This window comes from Netta rufina (genome assembly GCF_964035555.1).
Source record: "Netta rufina genome assembly, chromosome: 1".
Taxonomy (NCBI): Eukaryota; Metazoa; Chordata; class Aves; order Anseriformes; family Anatidae; genus Netta; species Netta rufina.
Window position 1 is genome coordinate 95023841 of NC_140123.1, and position 25665 is coordinate 95049505.

Sequence of the window (25665 nt, forward strand, 5' to 3'; positions counted from 1 at the left end):
AACATGAAGCGGTAAATTTTTGAGCAAACTAGGATTTTGGAGAGCATTACTAGAAGGTTTGTAATTGTTTACACTTAAGGTCATATGCTAAGTAATTCCCACAGTTACCTGTTGTACAGTACAGAAGAGTTTATCTTGGATGCTTTTAGACTCTATCTTCAAATCAAGGTGATCTCTACAAATAACAGGACAATGGTATTATGAATTCGTAGATGTATTTTATATGTGATCTAATTTTCAAGAAACAAGAGAAATTTCTGTGCTTTTACCATACCACCACATGAGCCTATATGTTAGAAATTCTTATGGCACACTTTTCCACAATAATGTTCACAACAGTATTTTTCACAAGTATTGTAACATTATCCAGGATTATGATACTATTCAACCTTACGACTTGGGAATCACTAGGGCTTCAGGGAAGTAGGGGCCTTCTCCATCATTTTAGTTGTTTTCTTTTATCTTCTCCAGCTCAATATCAGTTGAATTGCTTTTTTGAAGGGCTGGGATAGGTAAGTAGAGAGGCAGAAGTACATGAAGCCACTTAGGCCTCTTTTCCCTTCTCCTCTTTTCCCTGCTCTACCTTTTTTTAAGCACAAGTTCCTTCACCCCAGCACAACAACCACTTAAAATCAAATGCATGTAGCAGCCATGCATGGCGGAGACAGGGAGAACAGAGAAGAGAGGAAGAGAGAAGTTCTTTTCAGCTCTTCCTTTCTTCTACTAGGGCAGAAAGGCAATGCACAACTGGGAAATGGAGCAAGCGCAGAGGCAAAGTATTGCTTAATACTCTAAATTAAATTCTCAGTGCTAAGCTTGCTACTCTATCCTCAATGCTACTATATTGCCTATGGCTAATACGCATTTAGTTCAGTCACATTCAAAGGCATCAAGCACTCATCGCTTAGGATAAATCCTTTACAGTGTCACAGGATTCCCTGATAATTTTTTTTTTTTTGAAGCCAAGCAACTTGCCAATTACAGAAACAGAGTTATGATTGTAACTGACCATGCACCTCACTTGAGAAATACCATGCAAGTCAAAAACTTTACTGCGAGACAAGCAATTTCACAGATGGTTCTGCTACTGTAAAGAACATTTGTTCCTGTAGTTCAACATCCAAAATCTATGCTTCAAAAAAAAGCACTTGATAGAAACTTGTATCAGCTTCTCTACTTCAATGTAAACATTTTATTTTGCTGTATTCCTTACCAGTTTTAAATCATCCTAAGCACAAATGAAAAACGCTGGCTGAAAAAGCATACAAGAAAGTACAGCCTGAGCTCAGTTTGTCTCATTTCACAGTTGAGGTTGCAACACTGAAAGCTTCCAACTGTGCATAGCCATAAGCAGTAAGTCATTGTTTGCCTCAGTCACATTACAAAACAAGTCTGAAGTAATAGCTCTTAACTCCTTAACTATCTATTCAGTGAAGAAATACACTGGCAAACGGAATTACCTATAAATGCAGCGACTTCCTCAAACTTGTTTAAATCATGTTGGTCCCAGTATCACTGGAAATTATTATTTCTTTTGTTAAATTCTTAAATTTTAGGACAGATAGAAGCATACATTTAGTACATAAAATCTACAGTGCTGTTTATTTCAACTTTCAATACTGGCCCCAAGCCACCAAACTTACTCATTCACATTCAGAAGAAGTATTTGTGTGCTTAAAATTAGACATTTATTCGCTTTAAGCCAAGGTTTAAGTTTTACAAAGTCCTAAAGGACTTTAAAAGCTCTTTTCTAGTATTAAACTGGAACTGACTTATAATGATTTGACCTTGTGGTACGCTGTAGAAGTAGTACACAGTAGAACTAGTACAAAGAGTCCTTGAAAATAAGATACAGCTTGAACTATGCTGTGATGTAAGTTTGAATGTAACAGTAAGAACAAGGTTTCTATTATCTTTTGCTGTAAAGGAAGCACATTTGTGGTTAGGCTGTATCATGCAACTTGCTTTTGGGCAACTTAAGCAGTGGTTATTAAAATTATGCTTTCATTTGCTAAAATCCAACTGAGATTTGGAAAATATTTAGTTTTCAATAAGAATTTGGTTTCTTCATGGAAGCTGGAATGTAGTGAGCTTTAATCAGCTGTCTTAACATGAACTATGTCCTGAAGAGGATGAAAAAAATATAAGCACATAATAGGGTATATTAGGCTTTAAATAAAAAGTGGTTAATCAGTCTTCGGTTATAGTTCATTGAGACCAATTTCTCTCACTTCTTTTCATAATTAGAGAAAAAAAAGTTTATTCACCCACAAAAATAATCACTTTTGTATACTACCAATAGTTTTCCAAGTGGCTTTACCACGCTCCAGAGTGATAAAGTGTACAGGAAAATTAAGATATACTTAACCTGTTTGTATATATACTGTTGATGTGGTATTTTGTCAGTCAGAAACAGGGTACTGAACTAGACAACTGTTAGCGTTGAAAACTTAAATTATAATTAATGTAAACTGCATAACAAACACTAAACGCCAGCATCTCCTTTTCATATAAATCCTCTTCTCCATTAAAGGTAGCTTGGATTACCTACTGTGATTATTTCGCCTGACATCCTACTAGAAAAAAAAAATCAGTATACAAGCACTATACTCTAGATGGCATTTCTAGTGGTCTAGTGGTTTTCTTACAGGAACCACTTTCCAAATTAAGGTCCACATTTCAGCAAAGCATTTGACTGTACCTAAGCAGTACTGCCAGAAGAAATAGTTACTAGCACACCACATGTCATTTGCATAACAGAAATTTCTCTTTGTTCATATTCTCTTCCCTTTGTACATCAATGCTTTTTGATCTTTTGGGAAATACCATGGAAAAATGCGTGAGAACGCTGCAAATATACATACGCAGATATGTATCAGTATATCTCCTGTAAATGTACTATTACAGAACTTTCAGTATCTACAATAATAAATTTGGTGTTTACAAATCTATGATCTCTTTACAGTGATTACTGATATTGTTATTACCTTTGCATCAAGCTCTTAAAACCTGTATGCAAATACTAAGAGATGACTTTTCTGTGTATACTTATACAAATGCTACCTATTTTAGAAATGTCAAAAGACAATTAAAGAAAAAAGTGTTAAAAAGAAACCAGGTAGAAGCTAACAGATCTTCTAACTGACAAATTTGACTTTCTTAGACTCCTTCAACAAGGTGGTAAGAGGAAACATCACCACAGCACAAGAAATACTCTCTTATTTTGTGCCTACTTTTTCCATGCCTACAAAAAGTGGAATAAAAGGCTTCTGCACCAGGATCTCCTATACTCCTCATGCCTCAAAATTAGAAAACAGAGCACTGATGATTTTCCCACCCTCACAACACCCTCATACTGCATAATACACTCACACGCTACCCTCTCCCACACTGGGACCCTGCTACTCCAACTTCAACTTGCTACTATGGACACCTTTCCACAAAAATCAGGACCCTATGGTATTTTCTCCTCTACTCACTAACTTCCATGCTCCAATATTTTGATCTGCAAAGCAAAGGCCCCAGTTGGGTTAGGTTTTTATTAATGCAGAAGGTCAAGAAGCTAAGAGCACAGTTGAAAGCAACAATAAATTATAACCAATCAACTGCTCAGATAAGTGTCTACACACAGGCAAATACAATTAATCTAGTGGTAAAGGCTAAGAGGGAGACACCCATCTTAAAACTCACTGAAGTGTCTCATCATATGTAGTGTTAGGAGCTGATGCTGCATAACAGTTACAAGGTTCACAAACAGGGAACAATTTCCAACTAAGTGTCCAGTTTAAATGTAAAGTTTATAAAATGACAAATAATAAATCAATTTATTATGTTTTATGTATTGTTTATGTATATATACAATAAATTATAAATAATGTATACCATTAATATTGTTATTAGAAGCATTAAAACATATCTAAATACATCGTTTTTCATTAGAAAATAATTACTCTACACTTTCTTCCTCTATAGTTTACCTTCTTCTCCTTGACATTGCACTGAAATCACCACCCTCTCTCTAATAATAAACATATACTACTGTGGGAATAGATCCACCTATTCAATATAATGGATTCCTATATTAGATTTAGGGGGTTAAATTAACCCTTAGTTGGGGGAAAATAAAAAAAGCAAAGAGCAAGCAACAAGACAAAGCTGCATCAGCCATTTATAAGTGCAATATATAAAAAAAAAAAAAAAAAAAAAAAAAAAACAAAACAAAAAAAACACTAACTAAATTAAGTTATACAAAGTAACTACAAATTTTACTTACTTCGTCTTTTCAGAATCACCAGGTTTGTTCTTTGGCCTTCCTTTGTTTTGGTGACTTTGGCCTACAACAGGGGAAAAAAATATTTCAAACACAATGACAATAACCTAAAAAAAGAAAAATGCACACAAAACTCTTATTTGGCTGTACAAGTTATAGATTTGAAATGTTTACAGTATTCAGAACTAGCAGAAATTTTTCAGACACATCTGAGTGTTACAATGCGAATTTGACATTATTTGCATTAAACAGTATAGAATTTTATTAATCCTATAAAGGGAAAATGATGTTTCAAATAAACAGAAGAACCTTCACTTTCTCATATCTTACATGAATCAAAAGTGAAAACCAAACCAAACAAACCAGGTACACTTTACAAAGCCACTTTTGCTATTTAACTATGAGATAACCAGAATTTTTAAACGTAATAATAGATCACTGTGTGCACTAAATGTCTTCATTCGTGTTTGGCTACAGAAATTTTGCAGAAAGACTGCTACTTCAAAAATACATTGCTAGAGGAGTCAAGTGCAAGCCAGATTAACCTTGGAAATACAAACATATGAGTCAGATCAACATAAACATTCCTGATTACAACACAGAAATGTTTGGCTGCATGGAAACAAACACTGGGCTACAACAAGAATGAATCTATCCTAACAACTGATTCACTTGTAACTCTGAAACGATATCAGAGACAATGCAAAACTCTAATATACTTTATAATTTCTGATATCTTACGTTATCTTGGTCACTCTGCTCTATAAACTAAGTAAACAAGTCAGTAGGAATGAGGAACAAAATAGATATTTTAATACTTTATTGGAATTGGTCAAAACCAGGAAGCAACTCAACTGTTTTCTCTGGAACATAATTAGAAAATTGTCAGCCAGAACATAAGACGAGTTACATGAATGTGCATGAGAATGCTCTTAACGAAGTCATGAAGCATTTAAATTTCAAGAATTTTAAGTTGGAGTTTTTTTTTTTTTTTTTTTTTTTTTTACAAGACAGAGTCAACAGCAACAGTGACAAAATCCACTTATTAAGAGAGCTTCCTTCTGGTAACCAAACAGTTAAAGAAACAAGGCAAAAATAGTACGTCTGGTCTGGTAGAGAAACAACAAGCAACTGACAAATTCAGTTACGGAGCTGCTGAGCATCACATGTTGCAGGAGTTCCTTATTACACACATTAACATGTTGAAGAGGGCAGAGGGGCAGATTTTTTTGCTAGTTAAACCTAATTCTTTTCACAATTCATATAAGAATGCCTTTTTCTGCCTCAGCTACTTGTTCCAAGATAAGATAGCTCCAGCTATAACCTTTTCGAAACAGCTTAGGAAAGGGCTGTAGCTTCCAAGCACTGGACACCATCATACAGACAACACACATTCCAGCACCTGGAGTTAAGCTGGTAGAGGAGTGGAACCCAAATACAAGGTACAGCTACCAAATAAATCAAATGTAATGAAATACTGAATGCTGCTGAAGTTCAATTACCATAAAACTGAATTTGGAAAAAAAAAAAAAAATCACATAAATTTCAGCAATTATCTACGCTTAAAAATGTTTATTCGTAGATATATAGAATTTTTTCTGAGTATCATATTTTAGTATATATATATTTTTAAAACACTGAAAGACACTGATCAGAGAAAAACACAAATTATCCATTTGACTAATCTCACTCAACAAGACAACGGAATGTCTCAAGTTAAATTACATACATAGGCACCCTCACGCCTTGTGCCTCAATTAATTTTTCATTAAAAGCTACTTAATGACAGAACATAAATTAATCAGAACAAAATTCAAATGTCATAAAGACAAAGACAAATTCAAATGTCATAAAGATCATGTTCAGAATTATTTTATGAAGCATTTAATACAAATGTCTGAAATGTCTGAACAGGTGTGTGCTGGAACTGTTCACATGCATTAAAAATTCTAAAGTAGCACAAATAATATAAGGACTTTCTAATGATTAAAGATATTTAAATGATGGAAAACGGTATTTTTGAAGGCCAGACAACCTTTCAATCATATCATCATTTTACCACTTAGAGATAGAGATTATATTCCCTTTTCTTCATTAAATATTTTTCCCCTCCTTAAAGAACTGAAATACTCAAAGCAAAATCTTAATGAAGATAAACCAATACAAATCTTTCCTTGCACTATCAAATGAAAGAATTAATCAGCTCTATTATTTCACTTAATGAATCTAACATTAAAAGCCATTCAAAAAAAGAGATTCCAGAAAACTTTCATACAGAAACTACTACTCCCATATACGATTCAATTTGAAAGTGTTTTTTAAATCTGAAAGTAGTATCTTTTTAAATGAAAGTAACAAGCAAATCTTGATGAATTATCATTAAAACACTTCAGCGAACGTATTAATTCAACAGCAAAGAGTTCACTTACCCCACAAACATTTTAAAATATTAGTAGAAGTAGCATTGCTTTTGCTAGAGATTTCCATTAGAAGCAAACAAAGATATTTAACAGAAATATACACATGTTCAGAAAAACAGTACATGCAAGCAAAAGCTATAATGAAAAAGGACAGCACTGTTAAGATAAGATACAGTGGCATAAAGTTCCTTTACATTAGCTCTTCTGCAAGCCACAAGCCTTTTCTATGTGAACAAAGGATAAGAAAAAGAAAGCTGTTCATCCCCACCCACACTAAACTTGTATCAGCTAGTCATTCAGAGCATAACTCCTCCTTTCACATCAAAGCCAAATCAAATATTTTTTTCTACAACAGTACTGACATAATGAGTATTGGGGGGAGGAGGAGGAGGAAGGAAGAACAGAAAAAGAAATGGAATCAGCAAGTTGTTTTTTTTTTTTTTCCCCAACACAACATTTCACAGTCCTATGATCTTTTCAGCCTAGACTAATTTTCAGTTCTCTACCTGCATTCCCTTTCATTATCCCTCTTCCCTCCTTAACCTCTCTAAAATCAATTATCCTTCTTGCTCAGGAACAAGTGAATTCAGACATTCTTGTAGTCACTCGATTCAAACTTGTTCAGAATTCCCTATGGCACCATGCATCTCATATTTTGCTCTGTTACACCATTTACATATAGTTCCTAAAACTGATTTTTCTTCCCGAGCTTGACTTCCCCTTTCCAAAGCTCTTCCCTAATTTATGCTTTCTGAATTAACACTTTACAGTTGTTGTTTTTAAAGTAATCCTACCAAGTAATATCTTTTCAATAAATTTGCGTTGACTTTTCTTTTGCAGCCTTTCTGCATTTTCCAATTCACAAAAAATTACTTAATTCTTCAAGATGTTTGCATATGATATCCAAAGTCTACAGAAGCAACACCACTTCTTCCTACTAATCATTTCTCAATATTATTTCATAACATATCTTCATTGGCTTCCTAAAATCAAATTTGCAGTCCACACTTTCACATAAATATTTAACTATGTGAAGTCCAAAGAATGGTATAAGTGAGCACTTCAAACTTCTGCCTGGTCAGGAGTAGAAGGACTCATTGCTTTGAACATCACAGCTTTAGAAGAGAGCATGGACAATTTCTGGGAATCAAGGAAATCTCTTACACATTTTCAGTTAAAGTATATTTACCAGGTGATAAAAAACAAAGTTCAGGAAGAGAATTCACTTTAAAGCTGAGAGCTGTTTGTGCTTAAAATGAACACACTCACCACAGGAAAGTAACTCAGAACTGCAGTAAATTTGGGAGGTCTTTCTACAAAAGTGTTTTTTTCATTTAAAAAAAATAAATAAATAAAAATAAGAAAAACAACTGAACAATACCAGCTTACATCTCTTAGACTTTGTAGCATCTTTCCTCTCTAACTTCAGGACGATATTCTTAATGATATATACAGAGCTTTTAGTAACCGTAAAGTAATTATGGATCCTGAAAGTACCCACACAACTCTCTTAATTTTAGATCCATTTAGATCCAAAATATACCTTAAAATGAGAAAAGCATTTCCAGCCTGTGACTAAGCATTCCACTTTTTAGTTTCACTTTCAATTCTGAATTCATCCGTATGAATTAGACTGAAACTCCAGAAGAATTGAAGGAAACAAGGCACAGAAATATAGGAGAGAAGTAGTAACTTAGTAAGTCCACCTACCAAGAAAAAACCGAAACACGATGGCCTAACATTGTAAAAATAACAGCAGGTACAATTCTACTTATTATTAACGGTAACAGCAAGGGAAGAACTGACTCAGACTTGAAAACAATAAAACAAACTCACTTGGTGGAACCTCCAGAGACCACTCCTTGCTTTCTGTTCTTGGGATGCTGGTGACCTAATGACAAACACACTTATTTGGTTTTACACATAAACAAAAAACAGAAGTAGGTATTACTCAAGTTTCATAGTCACTTACCTTCATAAACAGACTATCTTAATCTAAAAACTGATTTGCCCATTTCAGTATTATGTGGGAATTACAACCAAATTGAAAACTACAATTTAAACAAAGAAATCACAACTATAATAGCATACACTATGTCTTCGATGAAAGAAGTAAAGAAGTTTCATTAATCAATGTGTATTTATACATTTTTTTTAATTTCACAACAACTTAGATTATCTAAAAATACTATCACTTTTTCCAGTAACATTCATCTTAAGGAAAGATAAATTTACAGACCTACATTATGCCAACTTGCATGCGTAAAAGTAGATTGAAGTTTTCATAAGATAGCAAAAAAATCTTCAAGCACTTCTTGTAAGTTCTGTAACTCACTCTCTTTTTCAACGAATTACTCTAACGTATCTTTCCTTCCCTTTGCCCTTGTACCTTAGTTTCACTTTTCCCGCTACTGAGTCACCTTTTTTCATTGCCCTGCCCTCCTGTGAAACCTGAAAAGGCTATTTTTAAATGCACATGCTAAGTTTGCTTTGAACCTGCTAGTAGATTCATATTATTTATCATCTTGCTTTCATGTAATATATAGTTGATAATGCACTTTATATGCTAACTTATAGGAAAAAAAATGGATTAGCTTAAAAAAAACTGGTAAACAATCAGAAGTACAAGTTTATTTTCAATTAATAACTAGTGTGAAAGAGAACAAGTATTTGTAGGCAAATTGGAAGTTGTATTGTTAAATTTTGAATTCATGCTGTTACAGCATGACTGTCACAGTATGCGTGTGTCTAGCAAATCAAGACACTTGGGAAAATTTATGGACCATAATGATTAACAGTCTCCTCAGAATAACTGACACGAGATAAGTACTATGACATCAACAGCTGGGAGATCCCACTGACATCTATTAGTGAAATCCCCTGGAAACAACATGATAAGACATGACAAAATCCCCAAAGTTTCCACATTTTTTTTTAATAAAATGTATATATATTGGTTTTGTCTTTGAGTTGGTTGCTTTCACAGCAGCTCATATGGTACTATCTTTTGGATTTGTGACCAAGACAGTGTTGATAACAATAATGAAATAATATTGAAAATAATGCTGTAGTTTTTGCTAAGCAATGCTTATACAGGGTCAAGGCCTTTTCTGTTTTTCAGTGTGCCCAGCCAGCCAGCAGGCCAAAGGTACACAAGAAGCTGGGAGGGGACACAGCTAAGAGAGGTGACCCAAACTGGTCAATGGCATATTCTGTACGATGAATGATGTGTTCAGCAATAAGAGCCATTCAAAAGGAGGAAGAAGAGAGGTGACATTCCTAGGTGTGGTGTTTGTCTTTCCATTTACTGTTACATGTAATGAAGCCCTGCTTTCCTGGAAATGGTATGCATCTACCTATTGAGTAGAAACAGTGAACAAATTCTGCATATTGTTTTGCTTTCATGCACAGCTTTTGTTTTGTCTATTAAACTCCCACCAGATTTCTTGCTTTTACCCTTCTGATTCTCTTCCCCATTCCACTGGGGAGAGAGAGCAAGCAGCTGTGTGGTGCTTAGCTGCCTACTGGGGTTTGATCCACAGCATCATAGTAAGTCTTTGCACTTTAAACGATAAAAAATAAAACACTAACAGGCAGAGTTAGAGACTTTTGTTGGTGGATTTGTTTGGCCATCCTTCACTAATGTGTAACCTTAGTTTAGTTATTTTTTAGGAACAAAAGGCAACCATGAACAGAGAAAAAAATTTAAGTTTCACTTTATCTTTTAAACCTTCCTCACCACAGTTAATAAAAATAATATAGTAGAGCATTAACAGTTGTAAACACTTTTTTTTTTTTTTAATATTAAGAATTAATCCAAAGAATTACAAACGGATATGCATAGCCCAATGCAAGTCCATTGTGCATTCTAACAGTATACTACACTTGTTTTAAACACACGCGAAATATATAATCAAGGTCCATAAAATCCGAGTTTTAAATAGGATTTAAGAGTTAAGAGTACTATTCAACCAACATTTTTTCCACAGAAAAGAAATCTGTTAGCAGAGCAACAAAATAATGGTCCGTAACCATATAAATACTTAGCATTGCAAGATCAGTGCAGAACATTCCTTAATAGCAAGAACCCTGTATATGAATTAACTTTGGCTAAGGCATCTTCCATGGAATTCCATTATACCAGTACACATTAACTAAATCCCATCCTAAAGCCAAAGGGAAGTCCACATCTGAATGCACACTGACAGGCAGGACTGGTCAATTAATTAAGTCAGATATGACTTCAATCTCTCTTTAAATCATCCCTGAGAAGTCCTCTCTCTCCCTTGTGAAATGCAATGTCCATCTTTTCCTTTGAGCAACCACTTCTCACCTTCTTTCAAATCCCAAATTCAGAACATAATTTTGTATCAAAGGAAAAGTGCACTTGCCTGAGATTAAAGCATGATTGCTGAAAAGTTTCAGCCACAACATTTAAATGGCTGTATTAGGTTTATGTGGCAAGGTTTTGGTAGCAGAAGGCCATAAGGGTGGCTTCTGTGAGAAGAATCCAGAAGCTGCCCCACTATTATATAAGGGCCTGGACCCCGCTGCTGGCCAGAACAGGCCAGTAAGTGATGTTTGTGCCTCTGTGAGAGCATATTTAAGAGAGGAAAAAAACTGGGGGGGGAACAGTAGCTGGGAAAGAGAGAGGACTGAGAAACAGCCTTGCAGACACCAAGGTCAGTGTAGAAGGAGCAGGTGGATGTGGCCTGGAGGAGGCTGCGGCCCATGGAGAGCCCCCACAGGAGCAGGCCCCAGGCCAGAGCTGCAGCCCATGGAGAGGAGCCCACGCAGGAGCAGGGGTCTGGGGGGAGCTGCCACCCAGCCGTGGGGGACCCGTGCTGGGGCAGTTTGCTCCTGGGGGATGGATGGATGGACCCCAAGGTACGGAACTGTGTGGGAGCAGTGCTTGAGGAGCTGCTGCCTGTGGGCAGCCCCCACAGGCTCAGCTGGGGAAGGACAGCATCCCATGGGAGGGACCCCACAGGGAGCAGGGGCAGAGAGTGACCATGAAGGAGCGGCAGAGACAAAGTGTCAGGGACTGACACAGCCCCCATGGATGGGTGGATGGACGGGAAGGTGTTTTCGGTTTCTTTCCTTTGTTTATCACTTCCTAGCTTGTTAGAAATAGGCAATAAATCTTACTACCTCCCTACTCTGACTCTGTTTTGCCTGTGACAATAATTGTTGAGTGATCTCCCCCTCCATATCTCAAACCTTGAGCCCTCTGCATCGTATTTTCTCCCCATTCCCCTTTGAGGAGTGGGAGTGAGAGAGTGGCCTTGGTGGAGCTTGGCTGCCCACCCGAGCAAAACCACCATAATGACACATTCCAGGATGGAGAAAATTAAAATACTGCTAGTCTTGTAATTAGCACCTGTAGCATAACTTACTGTGGTATCATGTTTTTGATGGCAGTGGTGATCTTTAGGATCAGACTGTGTTCTCTTTCTGTCTTTTTCTATTTCTTTTTGTTCTTGAGAAATGATTAAATGAGATTCTGAAGAACTGCAGTCTCTGAAAAGTAAAAAGAGAAAATGCTAGTTCTTCCAGTGTTGATCTTTTCTTGATATTTAAGGTGTCCCATACATACACTGAAAAAACAAGTACAAGAAGCCTAACCCTCATAGAAAGTGTAACAGCATAACCATATTTAAAGGATTTGATCAAACATCCTTTTTTATGCCTTTAAACTGCATATTATTAGGCTAAGTAAAATCTCTAATAAAAAATAATACAAGAAAAAAAATAATTTCCTATAGATAGATAGCACATAACTAAAAGTTGACCAATAAAAATCAAAATGGTCTTTCAGGAAAATGTTTCAATGAGTTAAGACATATACTGTAATACAGATCAATCTGTGAATATGGAACCTCCTCAACCTCCTGCCTTACCCTTTCCAGTCAAAGCAAAACCATAAAATAGATGTGACAAAGACAAGTTCCTACTACTTCGGATATATGTTCGTTGTTTGTTTGTTGGTTGTTTTTTTTACCATTGCCAAAATTCATTTGCTAGCTCCTCTTATAATTAGGATTCATATCAGCTTAATGTCCTAGTGAACATCATACAGCAAAGTTAACACAAAACAGTGGGTACGATTGCACAGACATTTTCAAATGCCAGGTACCTTCAACAGCATACATACTTCAAATAGGGTGGAAAATAAACATGACCATGTAATTGTTTCCCCTTTTTTCCAGCACAGCTAGAACTTAAAATGCTGAAGGAGACTACTTGGAAGTAGAAAACATCACAAAGACAGCTTATTTAGGTCGTAGAGGTCCTCTTTACTCCTAGACTGGATTCTGGCTGCAGTTCTGATCTTATTTCTTTCATTTGTATTGCTTTTATTTTGTTATATATCAGTAAACATTGACGATACGTATTATGTAAATCTTATACTAGGCATTGCTAATAAAAAAAAATAGCAAATTTTGCAGTTGCTTACTTTTTCTCAAGAAGCAATTTCTTTGGTTTCTGCTTATATTCTTTAGTACCTGTAGAAAATTTTATAGGAAGGAAAAAAATAATTAGCTAGCTTCAAAGGAATGTTACCAGTGAAGGAATGTGGCTATGTTCAAGGCAGATCTTCAAAACTGAAAACGTTACCATTGATTTCTTCTAACGTCTTCTTTAGTTTGTCATTCTGCTGAATAAGATCCTTAAGTCCATCAAGAATATTCTTGCAGAGTTCCTGAGCTCTCTCATTAGCTTCCAAAGCCAGTTCATGCTCCCCCAGTAATGACAGTGCCTTACAGAAGTGGTAGTGACCCTACATGGATACCAGTTTAAGTATTCATTCACTCAAATACGAAAACAGTTTACATTCAAAAGAGTTGTAGTACAGCAGACAATATAAAATTTTCACATACTCTAAAGTTATCTATTTCAATGGTGAATAACCAAAGTTTTTAACCACTCAGCACACTGAAACAGCTAGATACTGCTCACAATTAATTATCTTTCCCCTAGCTTTGGAGAAGATCAAATTTGCTTTTTCCTCTAATTTCAACTATTAATTTGCAATCCTTTACTCTTCTTTAGTCCAAGAAGATCAGGAAACACGTTCTGGTCATTAATTAGGGTTTTTATTATTTTATGGACAACATATATTCTTTTTAAAGCACTGTGACAACAAAGCTATGCACAACGATGTAGTGTGTTTTTTCATCTTTACACATGCAGAATATCATGTAAACAAGTGTATCAAAATAGCATTTTAAATACAAAAATACAAACAAGCTATGTACATGCCTGAAGCTGAATTCCCAGATACTCCACCCATTCTACTATCATTAATGCTTAATTCTGATAATAACAATTCATACGTACATGTGTTAAACCTGTAATTCAGACCAGGACCCTATGTTGGTTTACAGGACAAACAAAGACAATTTTGAAACATATACGATTAAAACTAACCTTTGGCCAATTAGGCTTCAAAATAGTGGCCCTTTTTCCATCAGCAAGTGCTCTCCTTAAAGAGAAGGAAGAACAAAAAAGATTAATATTTATACTTCAGAAATCTCCAGACCAGGGCTGCATTGTACAAGGCATTATAAAAAGAAGGTAAGATAAATAAAACAGTTCATTCACTGTATAAAGGTATGGTTAGACAACACTTCTTAGCTGCAACTTACCTGGTTAAAATGTTGCAGTCTCAACTATTTCACACATTGAATATTTATTCCCTCCCTCTACCCTCTAGGTCTTCCAGTGTTTCTGTACATGAAGCTATCCCTTATAAATGGGCTCTAACATGATACTTATTTAAAAAGCAAAGGCTTTATAAGAAGCCTGAATAACAAACCAAAATATGTTGAGAGAAATCATATTAGGGAGTTGTACTCTCAAATCTGTAGCTGTAATGATTATGTAACAAGTATTAACTACAGAGCACAGTAACCTGAAAATTGTCAACTGAAGCCAAAATAACATGCCTGACTTTTTATATGCAATGTATCATGGCACAAAAAAGTAATTTTGATCAGGGCAGAACAGAAGTGGTCTATTACTACAGCAGTAGGAGAGCACAGAGCAGCAGAGTGCAGCCTCTGCTGATACAAACTGCCTAAATGGGGCAGTTACTGAGTTGATATACCTTTGTGATTTGCTTCTTCACAGAACTACAGCTATGTGTCAGATAAGCAGGATGCAGTAGATTATAACAAAGAGGTGTAACACAGATCACTTCAGATGACGAAGTTCTAGACAGTATGTACTTTTACAAATAGTTTACTCCTTTGGTAATTGGGTCATATGGACTCAGCAAGGGCATTAGCTCATGTTGCAGATATTTTCTAACTAGAAAGGCTCACAAAAAAACAAAAAAGGAGCTATTTTATTTCCACACAGGGAAAAAAAAAAAAAAAAAAAACACCTTGTTTCACACACAAGTGTTTGTAAGTTGCCTAGTCAGTAACACTGGGGTTTTTTTGCAACTAATATAGCAAGAAAGCTTGTACAGAATGATCTAAAGGAGGAAAACATTCTGTGGTAATGAAAGCTAGATTCCAAAGAAAAGCATAAAATAGCAAACAGAGATAGACATAGCCTGTATAAGGCCTAAGCAAGGTCATGAGCTGAAGATCCTGACCATATCCACAGTAAACAGGCAAGAGCTTCCACAAGAAATTGGGCAGATAAAGTAGCTGGAGTGAAGAGGCATAGCTGAGAATAATCAGGGTAAAAAATGATTGATACTGAGAAGAAGAACTACTTTAGATGAAGCAGAAACAAAGCTAACGATTGTGAATGCTTCATGGAAAGCTACAGCAGGAATTAAAAAGGATGTCTCTGAAGTGAAATGCTGAAGTAATTGAAAATGCTGGCATTAGCACATATTTTAGGGGAAATGCTGGCATTAGCACATATTTTAGTATCCTGCACTATCTCTTCCTAAGGAGTCACTGTCTTTAGATAAACGTTGTAGTGTTTCCCAGGTAATGAAGATGAAGATAGCCAAATACTATCAATAAGCTTCTAATCTGATAAAGAGACAGAAAGATCCTGAGGATGAACAGGTACATCTCGACCTTTGATAAGAACTTGGAAGATGGCAAAACACACTGAATTGACATGGAAGGTTGGAAAAAGCATGCGCAGAGAAGAAAGGTGAATAGTTCAACAGAGAGGAAGACTCTTTACTTCATCATGAAGACCACCAGGAAGACCACCAGATGGTGCTGCGCATGTGCAAGTAGGGAGGAGTCATTGAGGCTGATGTTGCAACTCAAAATGAATATGTATGAATTTATGTATCTCCAAGAATATAGATTTGCGGTCAGGATGTAATGGGATTCAAAGCCAGATTTGGGCACCTGCCCGTGGTTTCCAGCGCTGAATCAAGCACCTTCATATAATCACGTTGTGATTATGTGTCTGCTACACTAACAAAGAGACCTACAACACGTTGAAAACTAAAATAATAATTAAAGAAACAGCTAACAATTAGAATGGGAGAAGTTGAACCATATTCATATCACAAAGGAAACAAGCAAGGAAAAGAAACTTGAGTGAAAGACAGTGGGGTACAGAACATCAAGATACTAGGAGATGATGAAAGCCTGGCACAACACTATGAAAAGTTGCCCCTAAGCACTGTCAAAAAAAAAACAAAAAAACAAAACACATCATGGCACGAGGCTAGAAACAAAGCGAAGCTGCAGTAAAAGGTTCATAAATATAGGCTGAGTGAAGGCCCATAAACATGATTTATAGCTTAACAAGTGGCTTAAGGAAAAATAACTCCCAGATATCTTCTTCAAAAGGTTTACTTCTTCACAAGGCTTAATAAAATCACAATACTCACCGGTACTGAGGGTTTTTTTCCCCCAGTTGTATAATCTCCCTCCCCCCTCCCAATTTTAAATGCCGTTACATACTGTCAGTAGATACAGCTAATATTACTCGTTTCTCTTAATATCAGTTTCCTGAGGTAGTAAGGTAGTAACATCACACATACTATATATATATATATGTATTTTTTTTTTAAGTAGTTCTTTCGTAAGTACTTTTACTTGCCAAGCTGCAGTAAAGGAGATCACAAACATTACATATTATAAACAAGGATTTACTCACTTGTACTGTCTTGTGAGAATTAAACAGAGAGCTCGGTTTCCATACAGAAGGTGGTTTGCAGGACTGAAAAAAGAATATACATATATATTAAAAAGTTATTAATACATATTATTTCTGGAAATCTTAAGAAAAAAATAATCATCTCAGACACATACACTTGACTGAAGACAGCTTAACCAACTTTTCAGGGAAGCTGAAATCAGTTTCAATTTGGGATTGAAATGTATTTTATTACGTGACATAAAATCTGAAGCAAGACACCACAAAAGTGATAATCTTCTCAAATGCATGACTATAAAGCTACAGGCTTCAAAATGAAAAAAAAAAAGAAAATTAGAGCAATCTTTTTTTTTTTTTTTTTTTTTTTTTATATGAAAGGTGGGATTAGTGAATTCCACCATATTCCACAGATGCTGCAGCTTTTACAAGCAGCATTTGCTTGACTACAACACAAGTTGCAATGGCACCAAACCAACATGCTTTCACTAGTTCACATTACATGTGAGCCATAGAAAGGGGACAAATGTGCTTTAGTACAGGAAACCAAACTGTCTCCTTATCCCTTCTCAAAGGCTAGATAATTCTCCAGATCCCTTTAGCAAAGGGCTTTGGGAGAGAAATGAAACAAAATTTACAAAAGGAAATTAAGTCCATCACATCTATATACAACAAGCAAATATTTAATATAATTTGTTCTTGTTCGCTAGGTTCTGCAACACTTCTGAGATGGTAAATATTTGTGATGATTGGTCATGCTGTTCTGCTAGCTGGTTATTCCCTTTCCAATTTTACTCTGCTTACTATTAGACATCTTAGATCAGCTTTAAGTCTAACAGAACCTCTGGGGAAGAAAAAATACAACCAACCAAAACAAATATAACAAAAAAATGTGCTACATAGCTTTTTTTTCCCTCTTTGCCTCCCCTCCCCTTCCCCCTGTTTTTTTCTTTTTTTTTAAATTAGGTATCATTTGGCCTCTACAGTGGCTCATACAATCTAGTTAGCAAGTTCAGTTCTTACCAAAACTCTATGGCTCTAGTATACGACATTATAGCGCAATCAAAGTTTCCTTGGGAAAACTCCTCGTTTCCTTTCTGTTTCATATATTCACTGTTCTGTGAAATCAAGAAAAAACAATTCAGAAACCACTGTAATTAAACTCAGTTGCAATGAGAAGTAAAGAAAACATCTGGCAAGAGTCAGCTATTTTTCATGCTTCCAAGAAAACCACAAATGTTATATATTCACTATTACCTGTAAAATAATGCTTTTAATTTGTTGTAACGTACTAAGATTTAAGGCATACAAATAAAAGTGTTGTGCAGACAAGAATACAACATACACCAATTACAATGTAGGCCTCAACTCAGGAGCTCCCTTGGTCTCCTGAATAGTTATTATCAAAAGCAAGTGCACATCAAATAGCAAATTAGACTGAGTACAGTGATGCTCAACTAGTTCCACACTTGGTGCTTTTCAACACAGTTTCTGATTTCAGCAAGAAAGCCATGGGATGGATGGGACAGGATACGGATGAACACTGTCCAATGTACAGTGGCAACATAAATGACTACTGTTCTGCTTACTAGGTCTGGATCCCTCAGGGCAACTATTGTGTCTAGACAATTGCTCACTCAAGCTTTTGAAACCCATACATTTGATCATTTGGCCATTTTTATCATTTTTTTTTTAACACTAAAATCAAAACCAAAAAAAAAAAACACACAACAAATGATAACCACAAAGGTTGACATATTTTCTTACCTTCCTACAGTTTTCACAGGTCACAGCTTTAAATTCTTCAACTAAATTACAATCTTCCAAGGCTACTTTTGTTATATAACGTTTGCCTGTAGACAAAATTCAGAAGAATGCAATAGACAAAGAAATAATCAAAGACAAGTAGAGTTTATCTTCTGTTAATAATTGTGCTCTATTTTATGTCTGGAAACAAAATGTGGCATACCAAATAAATAATAGAAACAATCTATGTGACAGGACAAACTATGTGACAGAAGTATTCAAAACAAAGGAATCATTTATTAGCATTTTACAAGCCAAAAAAACTTGTCACAGACAGTAAAACCTTTATGCATTTGCCTTTTTTTCAGGCAGTCAAGTGAAATATGGTTTTATTTTAAAGAATTTGCATTTTTAAGATCTACTAAGATTTCTATTTTAAAGAATATGATCTTTGGTACTTAACTATAAAAAGATACTTCTCCTTACATGCTAGTCTGATTCCAACCACTCAGTTATTTACTGCAATAGCTGAGTTATAATGTGCATATGCAAAAAAAAAAAAAACATAAGAACAGAAAAAAAGCCATTCAACAGACATCAAAAACAGTGGACTTGGGAACCTGTTCTCATTTCACTCGAAGTTCTCCTGCTAGTGTGAACAGCATACAGCAACTACCATGAGCTCTGTAGGCTTATTTTTGAAATGACTGACACCTCCATTAATAGGCACTTACTTACTGTTTAGTAAGACCCATTTCATATTTCATACACCTTTCACCTCTAAGTTAAAGTTGATAGTCTATAGGCATACACACTGATTTGTCTTTGTTGTCCACTATGAATTTTCTGAGCATCTGTTCAGCAAGAACATATGCACTGAATATGACCAATATACAGAAACTCAAGAAAGAACTGGCTGTTTAACTAAACAGAAAACAACACTATTTTTCCAGTCACTCCCACGATGAAAAGCACACAAATATTCCTATTTCATAACTGTAACATAGGTAACTTTCCACATGGTTGTTTCCTCAGAGTTGTTCATACTTACATTCAGCAAAGAAAATTTCAAGATAGATCCAACCGAAATCACCAAGTTTCTCCAACTTCTGCAGAATACCAACATCACCTGTATATCTGACCCACTCAAGTGCATCCCCAACATCAAAGACACCCTAGTTCAGTTGAAGAATAGGGGAAAAAAAGGAATGTAAAACAGTTAACTTTAAGTCAATACAAAGAAAAGTCCTAAAGAAAAAAAAAAACACCACACAAACCACTAATTGAGTGACAATAGTGGATATATTCCATGTAAATATAACAAACTACTATTATACCACTTACATGATGCATTCATTCCCAATTTGTTAGCCTTTCAAACAGGCAATAGCTCACAAATACAAATATCTAGGTAACCCAAACACAGCGTAATAAAGCATACTCACAGAATGAGGACAGATGTATTTTCTACAGGAGACAGGAATCATTCAAATTATAAAATTTTATTTACAAATATTTTTGATGACTGCAATAAAATTCCTTTAGTGTGAAGTGACAAGCCTGATTAAAGAAATAATATTCACCAGGCTGTTAGATATGCAGGCAGGGCTAAGACTTAATTCCATGAATCATAACTTCCCTTCCACTCAAAGTAAGTTTATCTGTTTGAGCTACAGAACTTTATTTGAAGGAAATGGATTGAGTGAAGAATGCCTGTTGCCTGGGATACTCTCATATTACATGAATCTGCAGATTTTTAAAAATAGTTTAAAAACCTGCATGACTGAGAAAAATATCACTAAAAATGCAAAAACTGGGTTATCCAGCAGTAACTTACAGTTGTACCTATTCTGCTTTTCCTATTGCTACTATCAGTTTTGATATGGTCTTCAAAATTAAACGTCTTTTTCACTTTTGCAGTTAAACTACAGAGCACAGTCAAAACTAGGAAGCGGAGAATAAAAATGATAAATGTAAGGAAAATAAGAATGTTCTCTTAACAAGGACAGTTCCATCAAACATTGAATTTGACAGGGAACACAGATCAGCAGGCTCCCTTACCGCACCCTTAGCCAGCCATTCACAGTCCTTCAGACTGAATCAGTACCACTATTTGAGAATCTCTTGGAAGATTCTCAACCTGTCTCCAACAAAGAGCATTTCAAAAGGTTTGCATCGTTTCAGCAATCGAGCACAGTCCCATTTGTAGCTCTGTAGCCCCATCTTGTAAGATGGGTACTAGATGGTACTAGCACTGCCATTACTAGTACCAGGCCACAGGGACTGCAATCTGTTGGGTTTACAACTTGCCCTGCACCTTGTCTTGACCTACTCAGAGCTCTTGACTTAACTTGATTGAACTGTAACAGCAATTTTTCTTTTGACTAGGTGGCTGTAATTAATTTGTTTTGTTTTTATATGGTACAATAATAGTTTTTAATATAGACAGTAGTAACAAGTAGTTACTTGTTACTGCTATGACTAACATAATGATGCAGCAGTGAGAAATGGAAGCCAAATACAGAACAAATGAACAGAAGCAAATGACAGAACAAAGGTCTTGAGAATTGCAGACACGTAAAATAGTTCAGAGGAATAGAGGCATGGGACAGTAGCAGATGGGTCAGAAGCTGACAACGAAGACTCAATGGCTATAAGCAACTGGCCAATGGTCATTATAAAAATAAAAATGGTCATTATAAAAATAAAATAAAAAAAAAAAAACTATGAAGCTGGACAAAATTAGGGTAAAAGCTTTTTAACATACATAAAACATAATATAGAATAAAGTCAGGTATTACCTTAAACCTGTACACCAATGAAAACAACAAGCAAGGTATAAGAGTGTTTTACCAAACATGAAAAACCAAACCCAAGTGAATCCCAGACTTGGAAGAATACAGTAACAGCACTCCTCACAGCAAAAATACCTGATAGTGATGCCTATACCTGCTACCCCCCACACAAAGAACAGACTGCAGCCATTGGCTTTAGAATCCCAAGGATCAGTAAAAGTTAAGCATAACACCACAAAAAGGGTCAGAGACTAGGAAGTGTGTGTAACCCAGCTCCTAGTGAGTTTTTCCATTTAGAAATATTTATTTCTTGGTTTTCATTCTTCATCTGCAATAACTCTGGAAGATTTCAGTTACACTGTCAATAATTTTTTCTCCATACATGTAACTTGTGTTTGCCTTTCGCCCATACCAAGATTTTTAGTATAACACACCAACACCAGCACAGCAAGAGAGGACAAGCAAAATGCACCAGAGATAGGACATACGAACTACCTCCAGAATTCTCACCCATTTTGATCTCAAGCAGACAGCGTTTATTTCACAGCTCCTGTCGCATAGATTTTGTTTTGTGGCTTAGTTGAAATAACTGGCAACCCCAGTCCTGCATGCCTATATAAGCCAAAAGCTACAGACTATTTATGTGTTTTGAAATTTTGTATATTTGTACACTTTTTTTTTTTTTTTTAAATATGTATTCACACACAAAAATGCATTCCAATTAAAAACAATTTGAGAAACTTACGTTTTCTATCCTGCTGCCAATTTTCAGTATGCCCCCAATAAAAGGTGGAACGTTCTAGGAGAGGGATAAAAAAACAAGATCCAGCTGATACAACCAATGAAAAAACATCCAAAACAACAGTACTTCCCCTGCTGGGGTCTTCTGCTCCTCCAAATACATTTTGCTATTACCATCTTTTACATTGACAAGGAGACAAAGGCTGAGGAAGTAAGAAGAGGGAAGCAGAGGTAAACAGGGGAATGGGAATACACACAGACCTTCAGATACAGATTGTATGGGAGACTACCACAGGAAGAAAAAGCAAGAAGAACCCATCATGTGAAACAATGTACACAGTAACTGCAGAGACATCCTGAAGTACAAGAAGGTGAAAATAGAGCACTCGGACAGCCTGAAGGAGGAAGCAGCAGAAGGAGCATAAGGAAGTATGAATCCACAACAATACACGAATGCCTAATCACAGAAAGTCATATAAGAGACAGAAAAACATAGCTTGGTGTTGAACACAGAATTTCAGTAAATCGTTAAAAAAAAAAAACAACCATATCATACTTAAATTAAAATCATAAATAAAACTATCTTCTCCTCAGCTGCTGAAAACATTTGTTCTATTACTCTCTTTTTTTTCCACAACCACTGTTTTAAGTCAACAACAGTATCAAATTTTAAATATCATAGAATCATAGAATATCCTGAGTTGGAAGGGACCCTTAAGGATCATCAAGTCCAACTCTTGACACCGCACAGGTCTATCCAAAATATCGTGTGTTGAACATGGAAAAAATAACTGAGAAAAAAATCTGCTCAAGTTATTCATCAGGGAAAGGTGCCATTTTTCTCACTGATATGACTCTCTTAATAAGGGTTGCAGTCAACCATATCATGGACTCTGCAAAACTTAAGGATTATCCCAACTATAATAAAGCCTGTGACATGAAACTAACTTTCTAGAAAGCTGTAACTATCAGACAATTTATTCACTCCAATAAAAGGATATGTCTCATTTAAGATAAAACCCCAAGCTGCCTAAGATAAAGAACTATTTAACCTATTATATTTTAAAACATACACAAAGTTAAAAAATAATACTTACAACAACTTTTTTAATCAAATCAACAAGGTCTTCCAAAACCTCTAAATCACAGAGTCTCTTCCAATTCCGGTCTAAAATCTGTGAACTGCTTCAAAACAAAACAAGTTGTTATTCAGAAAAATATCATCATGTAACATGGTCTTACATACTAACAGCTGCAGTGATTAGACATAAGCTAGAACATGGTTGAGCATGGTTATAAACTCTTCAGAGAAAAAAAAAAAAAAAAAGAATGGAAAGATTTTGGTACTTTTTAAGTGCAGGGCATCCATTTAAATGCTTAAATACATTCTGAGATTCCAAACTTCAGAAACACATTTTTAATATTTTCAACCATGCGTTCAAGAACTAGGCCTTCTAACCTTAACTGATTTAGCTTATTGTAAAAATATACCTGCAGACTGTTTCACCATTAGCAAGAGCATACACTGATCTTTCAGAGAAAACAAAAATAAATGCAAAGGCTGATGAATCACTGAGAACATGACTACTTACCTCCAATCAGCTACCAAAGAATTACTTTCACTTTTGAAGAGAAGAGGCCAAAAGATGCGTATTTTAATAACGTTGCAATATTCTCTTAATACGTCAACCGGCTGACTGCACCACACTTCACAGGGATCAACATCTTTAAGAAAACAGTTAGGAACTGGATTATACAATTCAGGCATTACAAGTAATCAAAGTCTAACTAAACATTCAAAGCCACCAGCTATTTCCAAAGTGCATTCCTATGTACTATTTAACCAGAATGAGATAACTTGAAAACTCTCAATATACCTTGCAACTTGAGGGTTTTTTTGTTTGTTTTTAATAAATTGAAGGAGGAGAAGGAATTTATATGGAAGTAAGAACAGAGACCTGCTGGCAGGCTTTCTATTCCTTGCCCAAGGAATGACTTGTGTCCTGAATTGTATTAACATTAATAAACATAACTGAAAAAAAAAAAGCCTGCTTCTAATAACAAGCCTAATGAGGGCTGTGAGATGCTCAAAAGATATTATTTTCAAAATAAAATGTGAGCCTCTTCTAGCTGTACCTGTTTAATTAGTTTCTATAACAGAGTCAGAGTAGCATGGCATGTAGCAACATGGCACCAAAAAAAAAAAAAAAAATCAACCAACTATTTTTATTCTCTAGAGGCCAGTATATACATGATGCATGGCTCTTTCAAAAATATAAACCATGTCCCTTGGAGGCTGTCTGTAAAAGGTGAAGTTCCTTATTAGACTACTGAGGTGGCATCAAGTACTTTCAGAGGAGTACTATCTGAGCATTTGAGTATATGCAAAAACTCATCTTACAGAGCTGCTGGCTACACCTGAGTTTCCTACATATTACAGGTTATCATTTCTATAGTGTATACAGCCTTTTATAACTTAGCTTGTTATAAAGCCATCTGCTCTTCTGCAACTATCAAAAAAATAGAGACTGTAGGCAAAGAGCTTTGTAGTTAAAAAGATCAATTTGAATGTGTCTTTAGACCTATACAGCTAAAATGTTGCTACAATTAAAACACGGGTAACAAACATATACCTTAAATCTTCATTCTTATAACATTAACTGCCTGAACACATCATTGTTATTGACTATTCACACTGTTCTCATGAATGCATAGTAGAAGTATTCTGCATGTTACATAAGCACAAAAAAAAAAAAAAAACACACACAATAATTCTTCCAGTGGAAAAGAAGTGAATTAATAATTGAATGATCCAAGCACAACACAGACAGTGTTTTAGAAAGTTATGTAATATTGGTTTAGTTTACATACCTGTTTTAGGTTTATGTGGAGAACGTTGTACAAATACTCCATGACCCTACAGATAAACATATAATTTCTTAACATTGTTTATCTTGCAAATACATTACACCAACTATAAATGATTACTTAACAGTTTCTAAAAATTAAACCAATATAAAATCTTTACATCAGAGGAAGAGAGGATTAGAAGTGATTTTTAAGCTGTCACTAATTCCTTTGCTCAAGGAAAAAAAAATTTGCATATACTTTCGCTTTCAGATCACAGACACAGGGGACCAGTAAAAAAAAGATACTCCTCGTAAACAAGCAGCGTGATCAAAAATGAAACAGATCTATGAAGCGAAGTATTCGGTAACGAGGAGTCTATTTTCACATGATATGTGCTTCAAGGGGATTTAATTTGCACTGGTTCAAGTCTAGTCCCACAGAGCATCCATTCATGGTTGATACGTTACCTATACTCCTAAAAGCAGCTTCACCCCCAGTGAATCCCACACTAGCAGATTCCAATAAAGATGTAACATGGAAGATGGGGACACCTGGGATATTTACTTCAAAAGTGTTCTGATCCACACTAAAATACTAATGCAGACACATCAACTAAGTTCATTACTAATGAACTAAAAATTAGTTACCTATTATTAACCGTAATTATTTTCTAGTTAACTTTTCGTAGTTAACTAAAATACTAATGCAGACAACACGGACCTAGTCAGGAGAATGATTTCCATGTCCCTAGTTATTC

The 25665-nt window shown here is 35.4% G+C and overlaps 1 protein-coding gene across 3 annotated transcripts in view; it reads right to left on the reverse strand.

Annotated features, from left to right (window-relative positions):
• The window catches only part of TTC3 (tetratricopeptide repeat domain 3), a 62751-nt gene that overhangs the window by 34256 nt on the left and 2830 nt on the right, over positions 1 to 25665 (reverse strand). For 2 of the 3 annotated variants that reach the window (XM_084289054.1, XM_084289052.1), the window contains exons 3-17: positions 24930 to 24975; positions 23651 to 23783; positions 23156 to 23243; positions 22063 to 22116; positions 19574 to 19697; positions 18544 to 18629; positions 17800 to 17894; positions 16780 to 16842; positions 14122 to 14176; positions 13309 to 13471; positions 13148 to 13196; positions 12087 to 12210; positions 8527 to 8581; positions 4274 to 4334; positions 109 to 175 (exon numbers count right to left, since the gene is read on the reverse strand). In XM_084289054.1, the coding sequence (XP_084145180.1) occupies positions 109 to 175; positions 4274 to 4334; positions 8527 to 8581; positions 12087 to 12210; positions 13148 to 13196; positions 13309 to 13471; positions 14122 to 14176; positions 16780 to 16842; positions 17800 to 17894; positions 18544 to 18629; positions 19574 to 19697; positions 22063 to 22116; positions 23156 to 23243; positions 23651 to 23783; positions 24930 to 24975 (1263 nt within the window). The remainder of the gene's footprint in view (positions 1 to 108; positions 176 to 4273; positions 4335 to 8526; positions 8582 to 12086; positions 12211 to 13147; positions 13197 to 13308; positions 13472 to 14121; positions 14177 to 16779; positions 16843 to 17799; positions 17895 to 18543; positions 18630 to 19573; positions 19698 to 22062; positions 22117 to 23155; positions 23244 to 23650; positions 23784 to 24929; positions 24976 to 25665) is intronic. The other variant, XM_084289053.1, reaches the window with a different exon arrangement.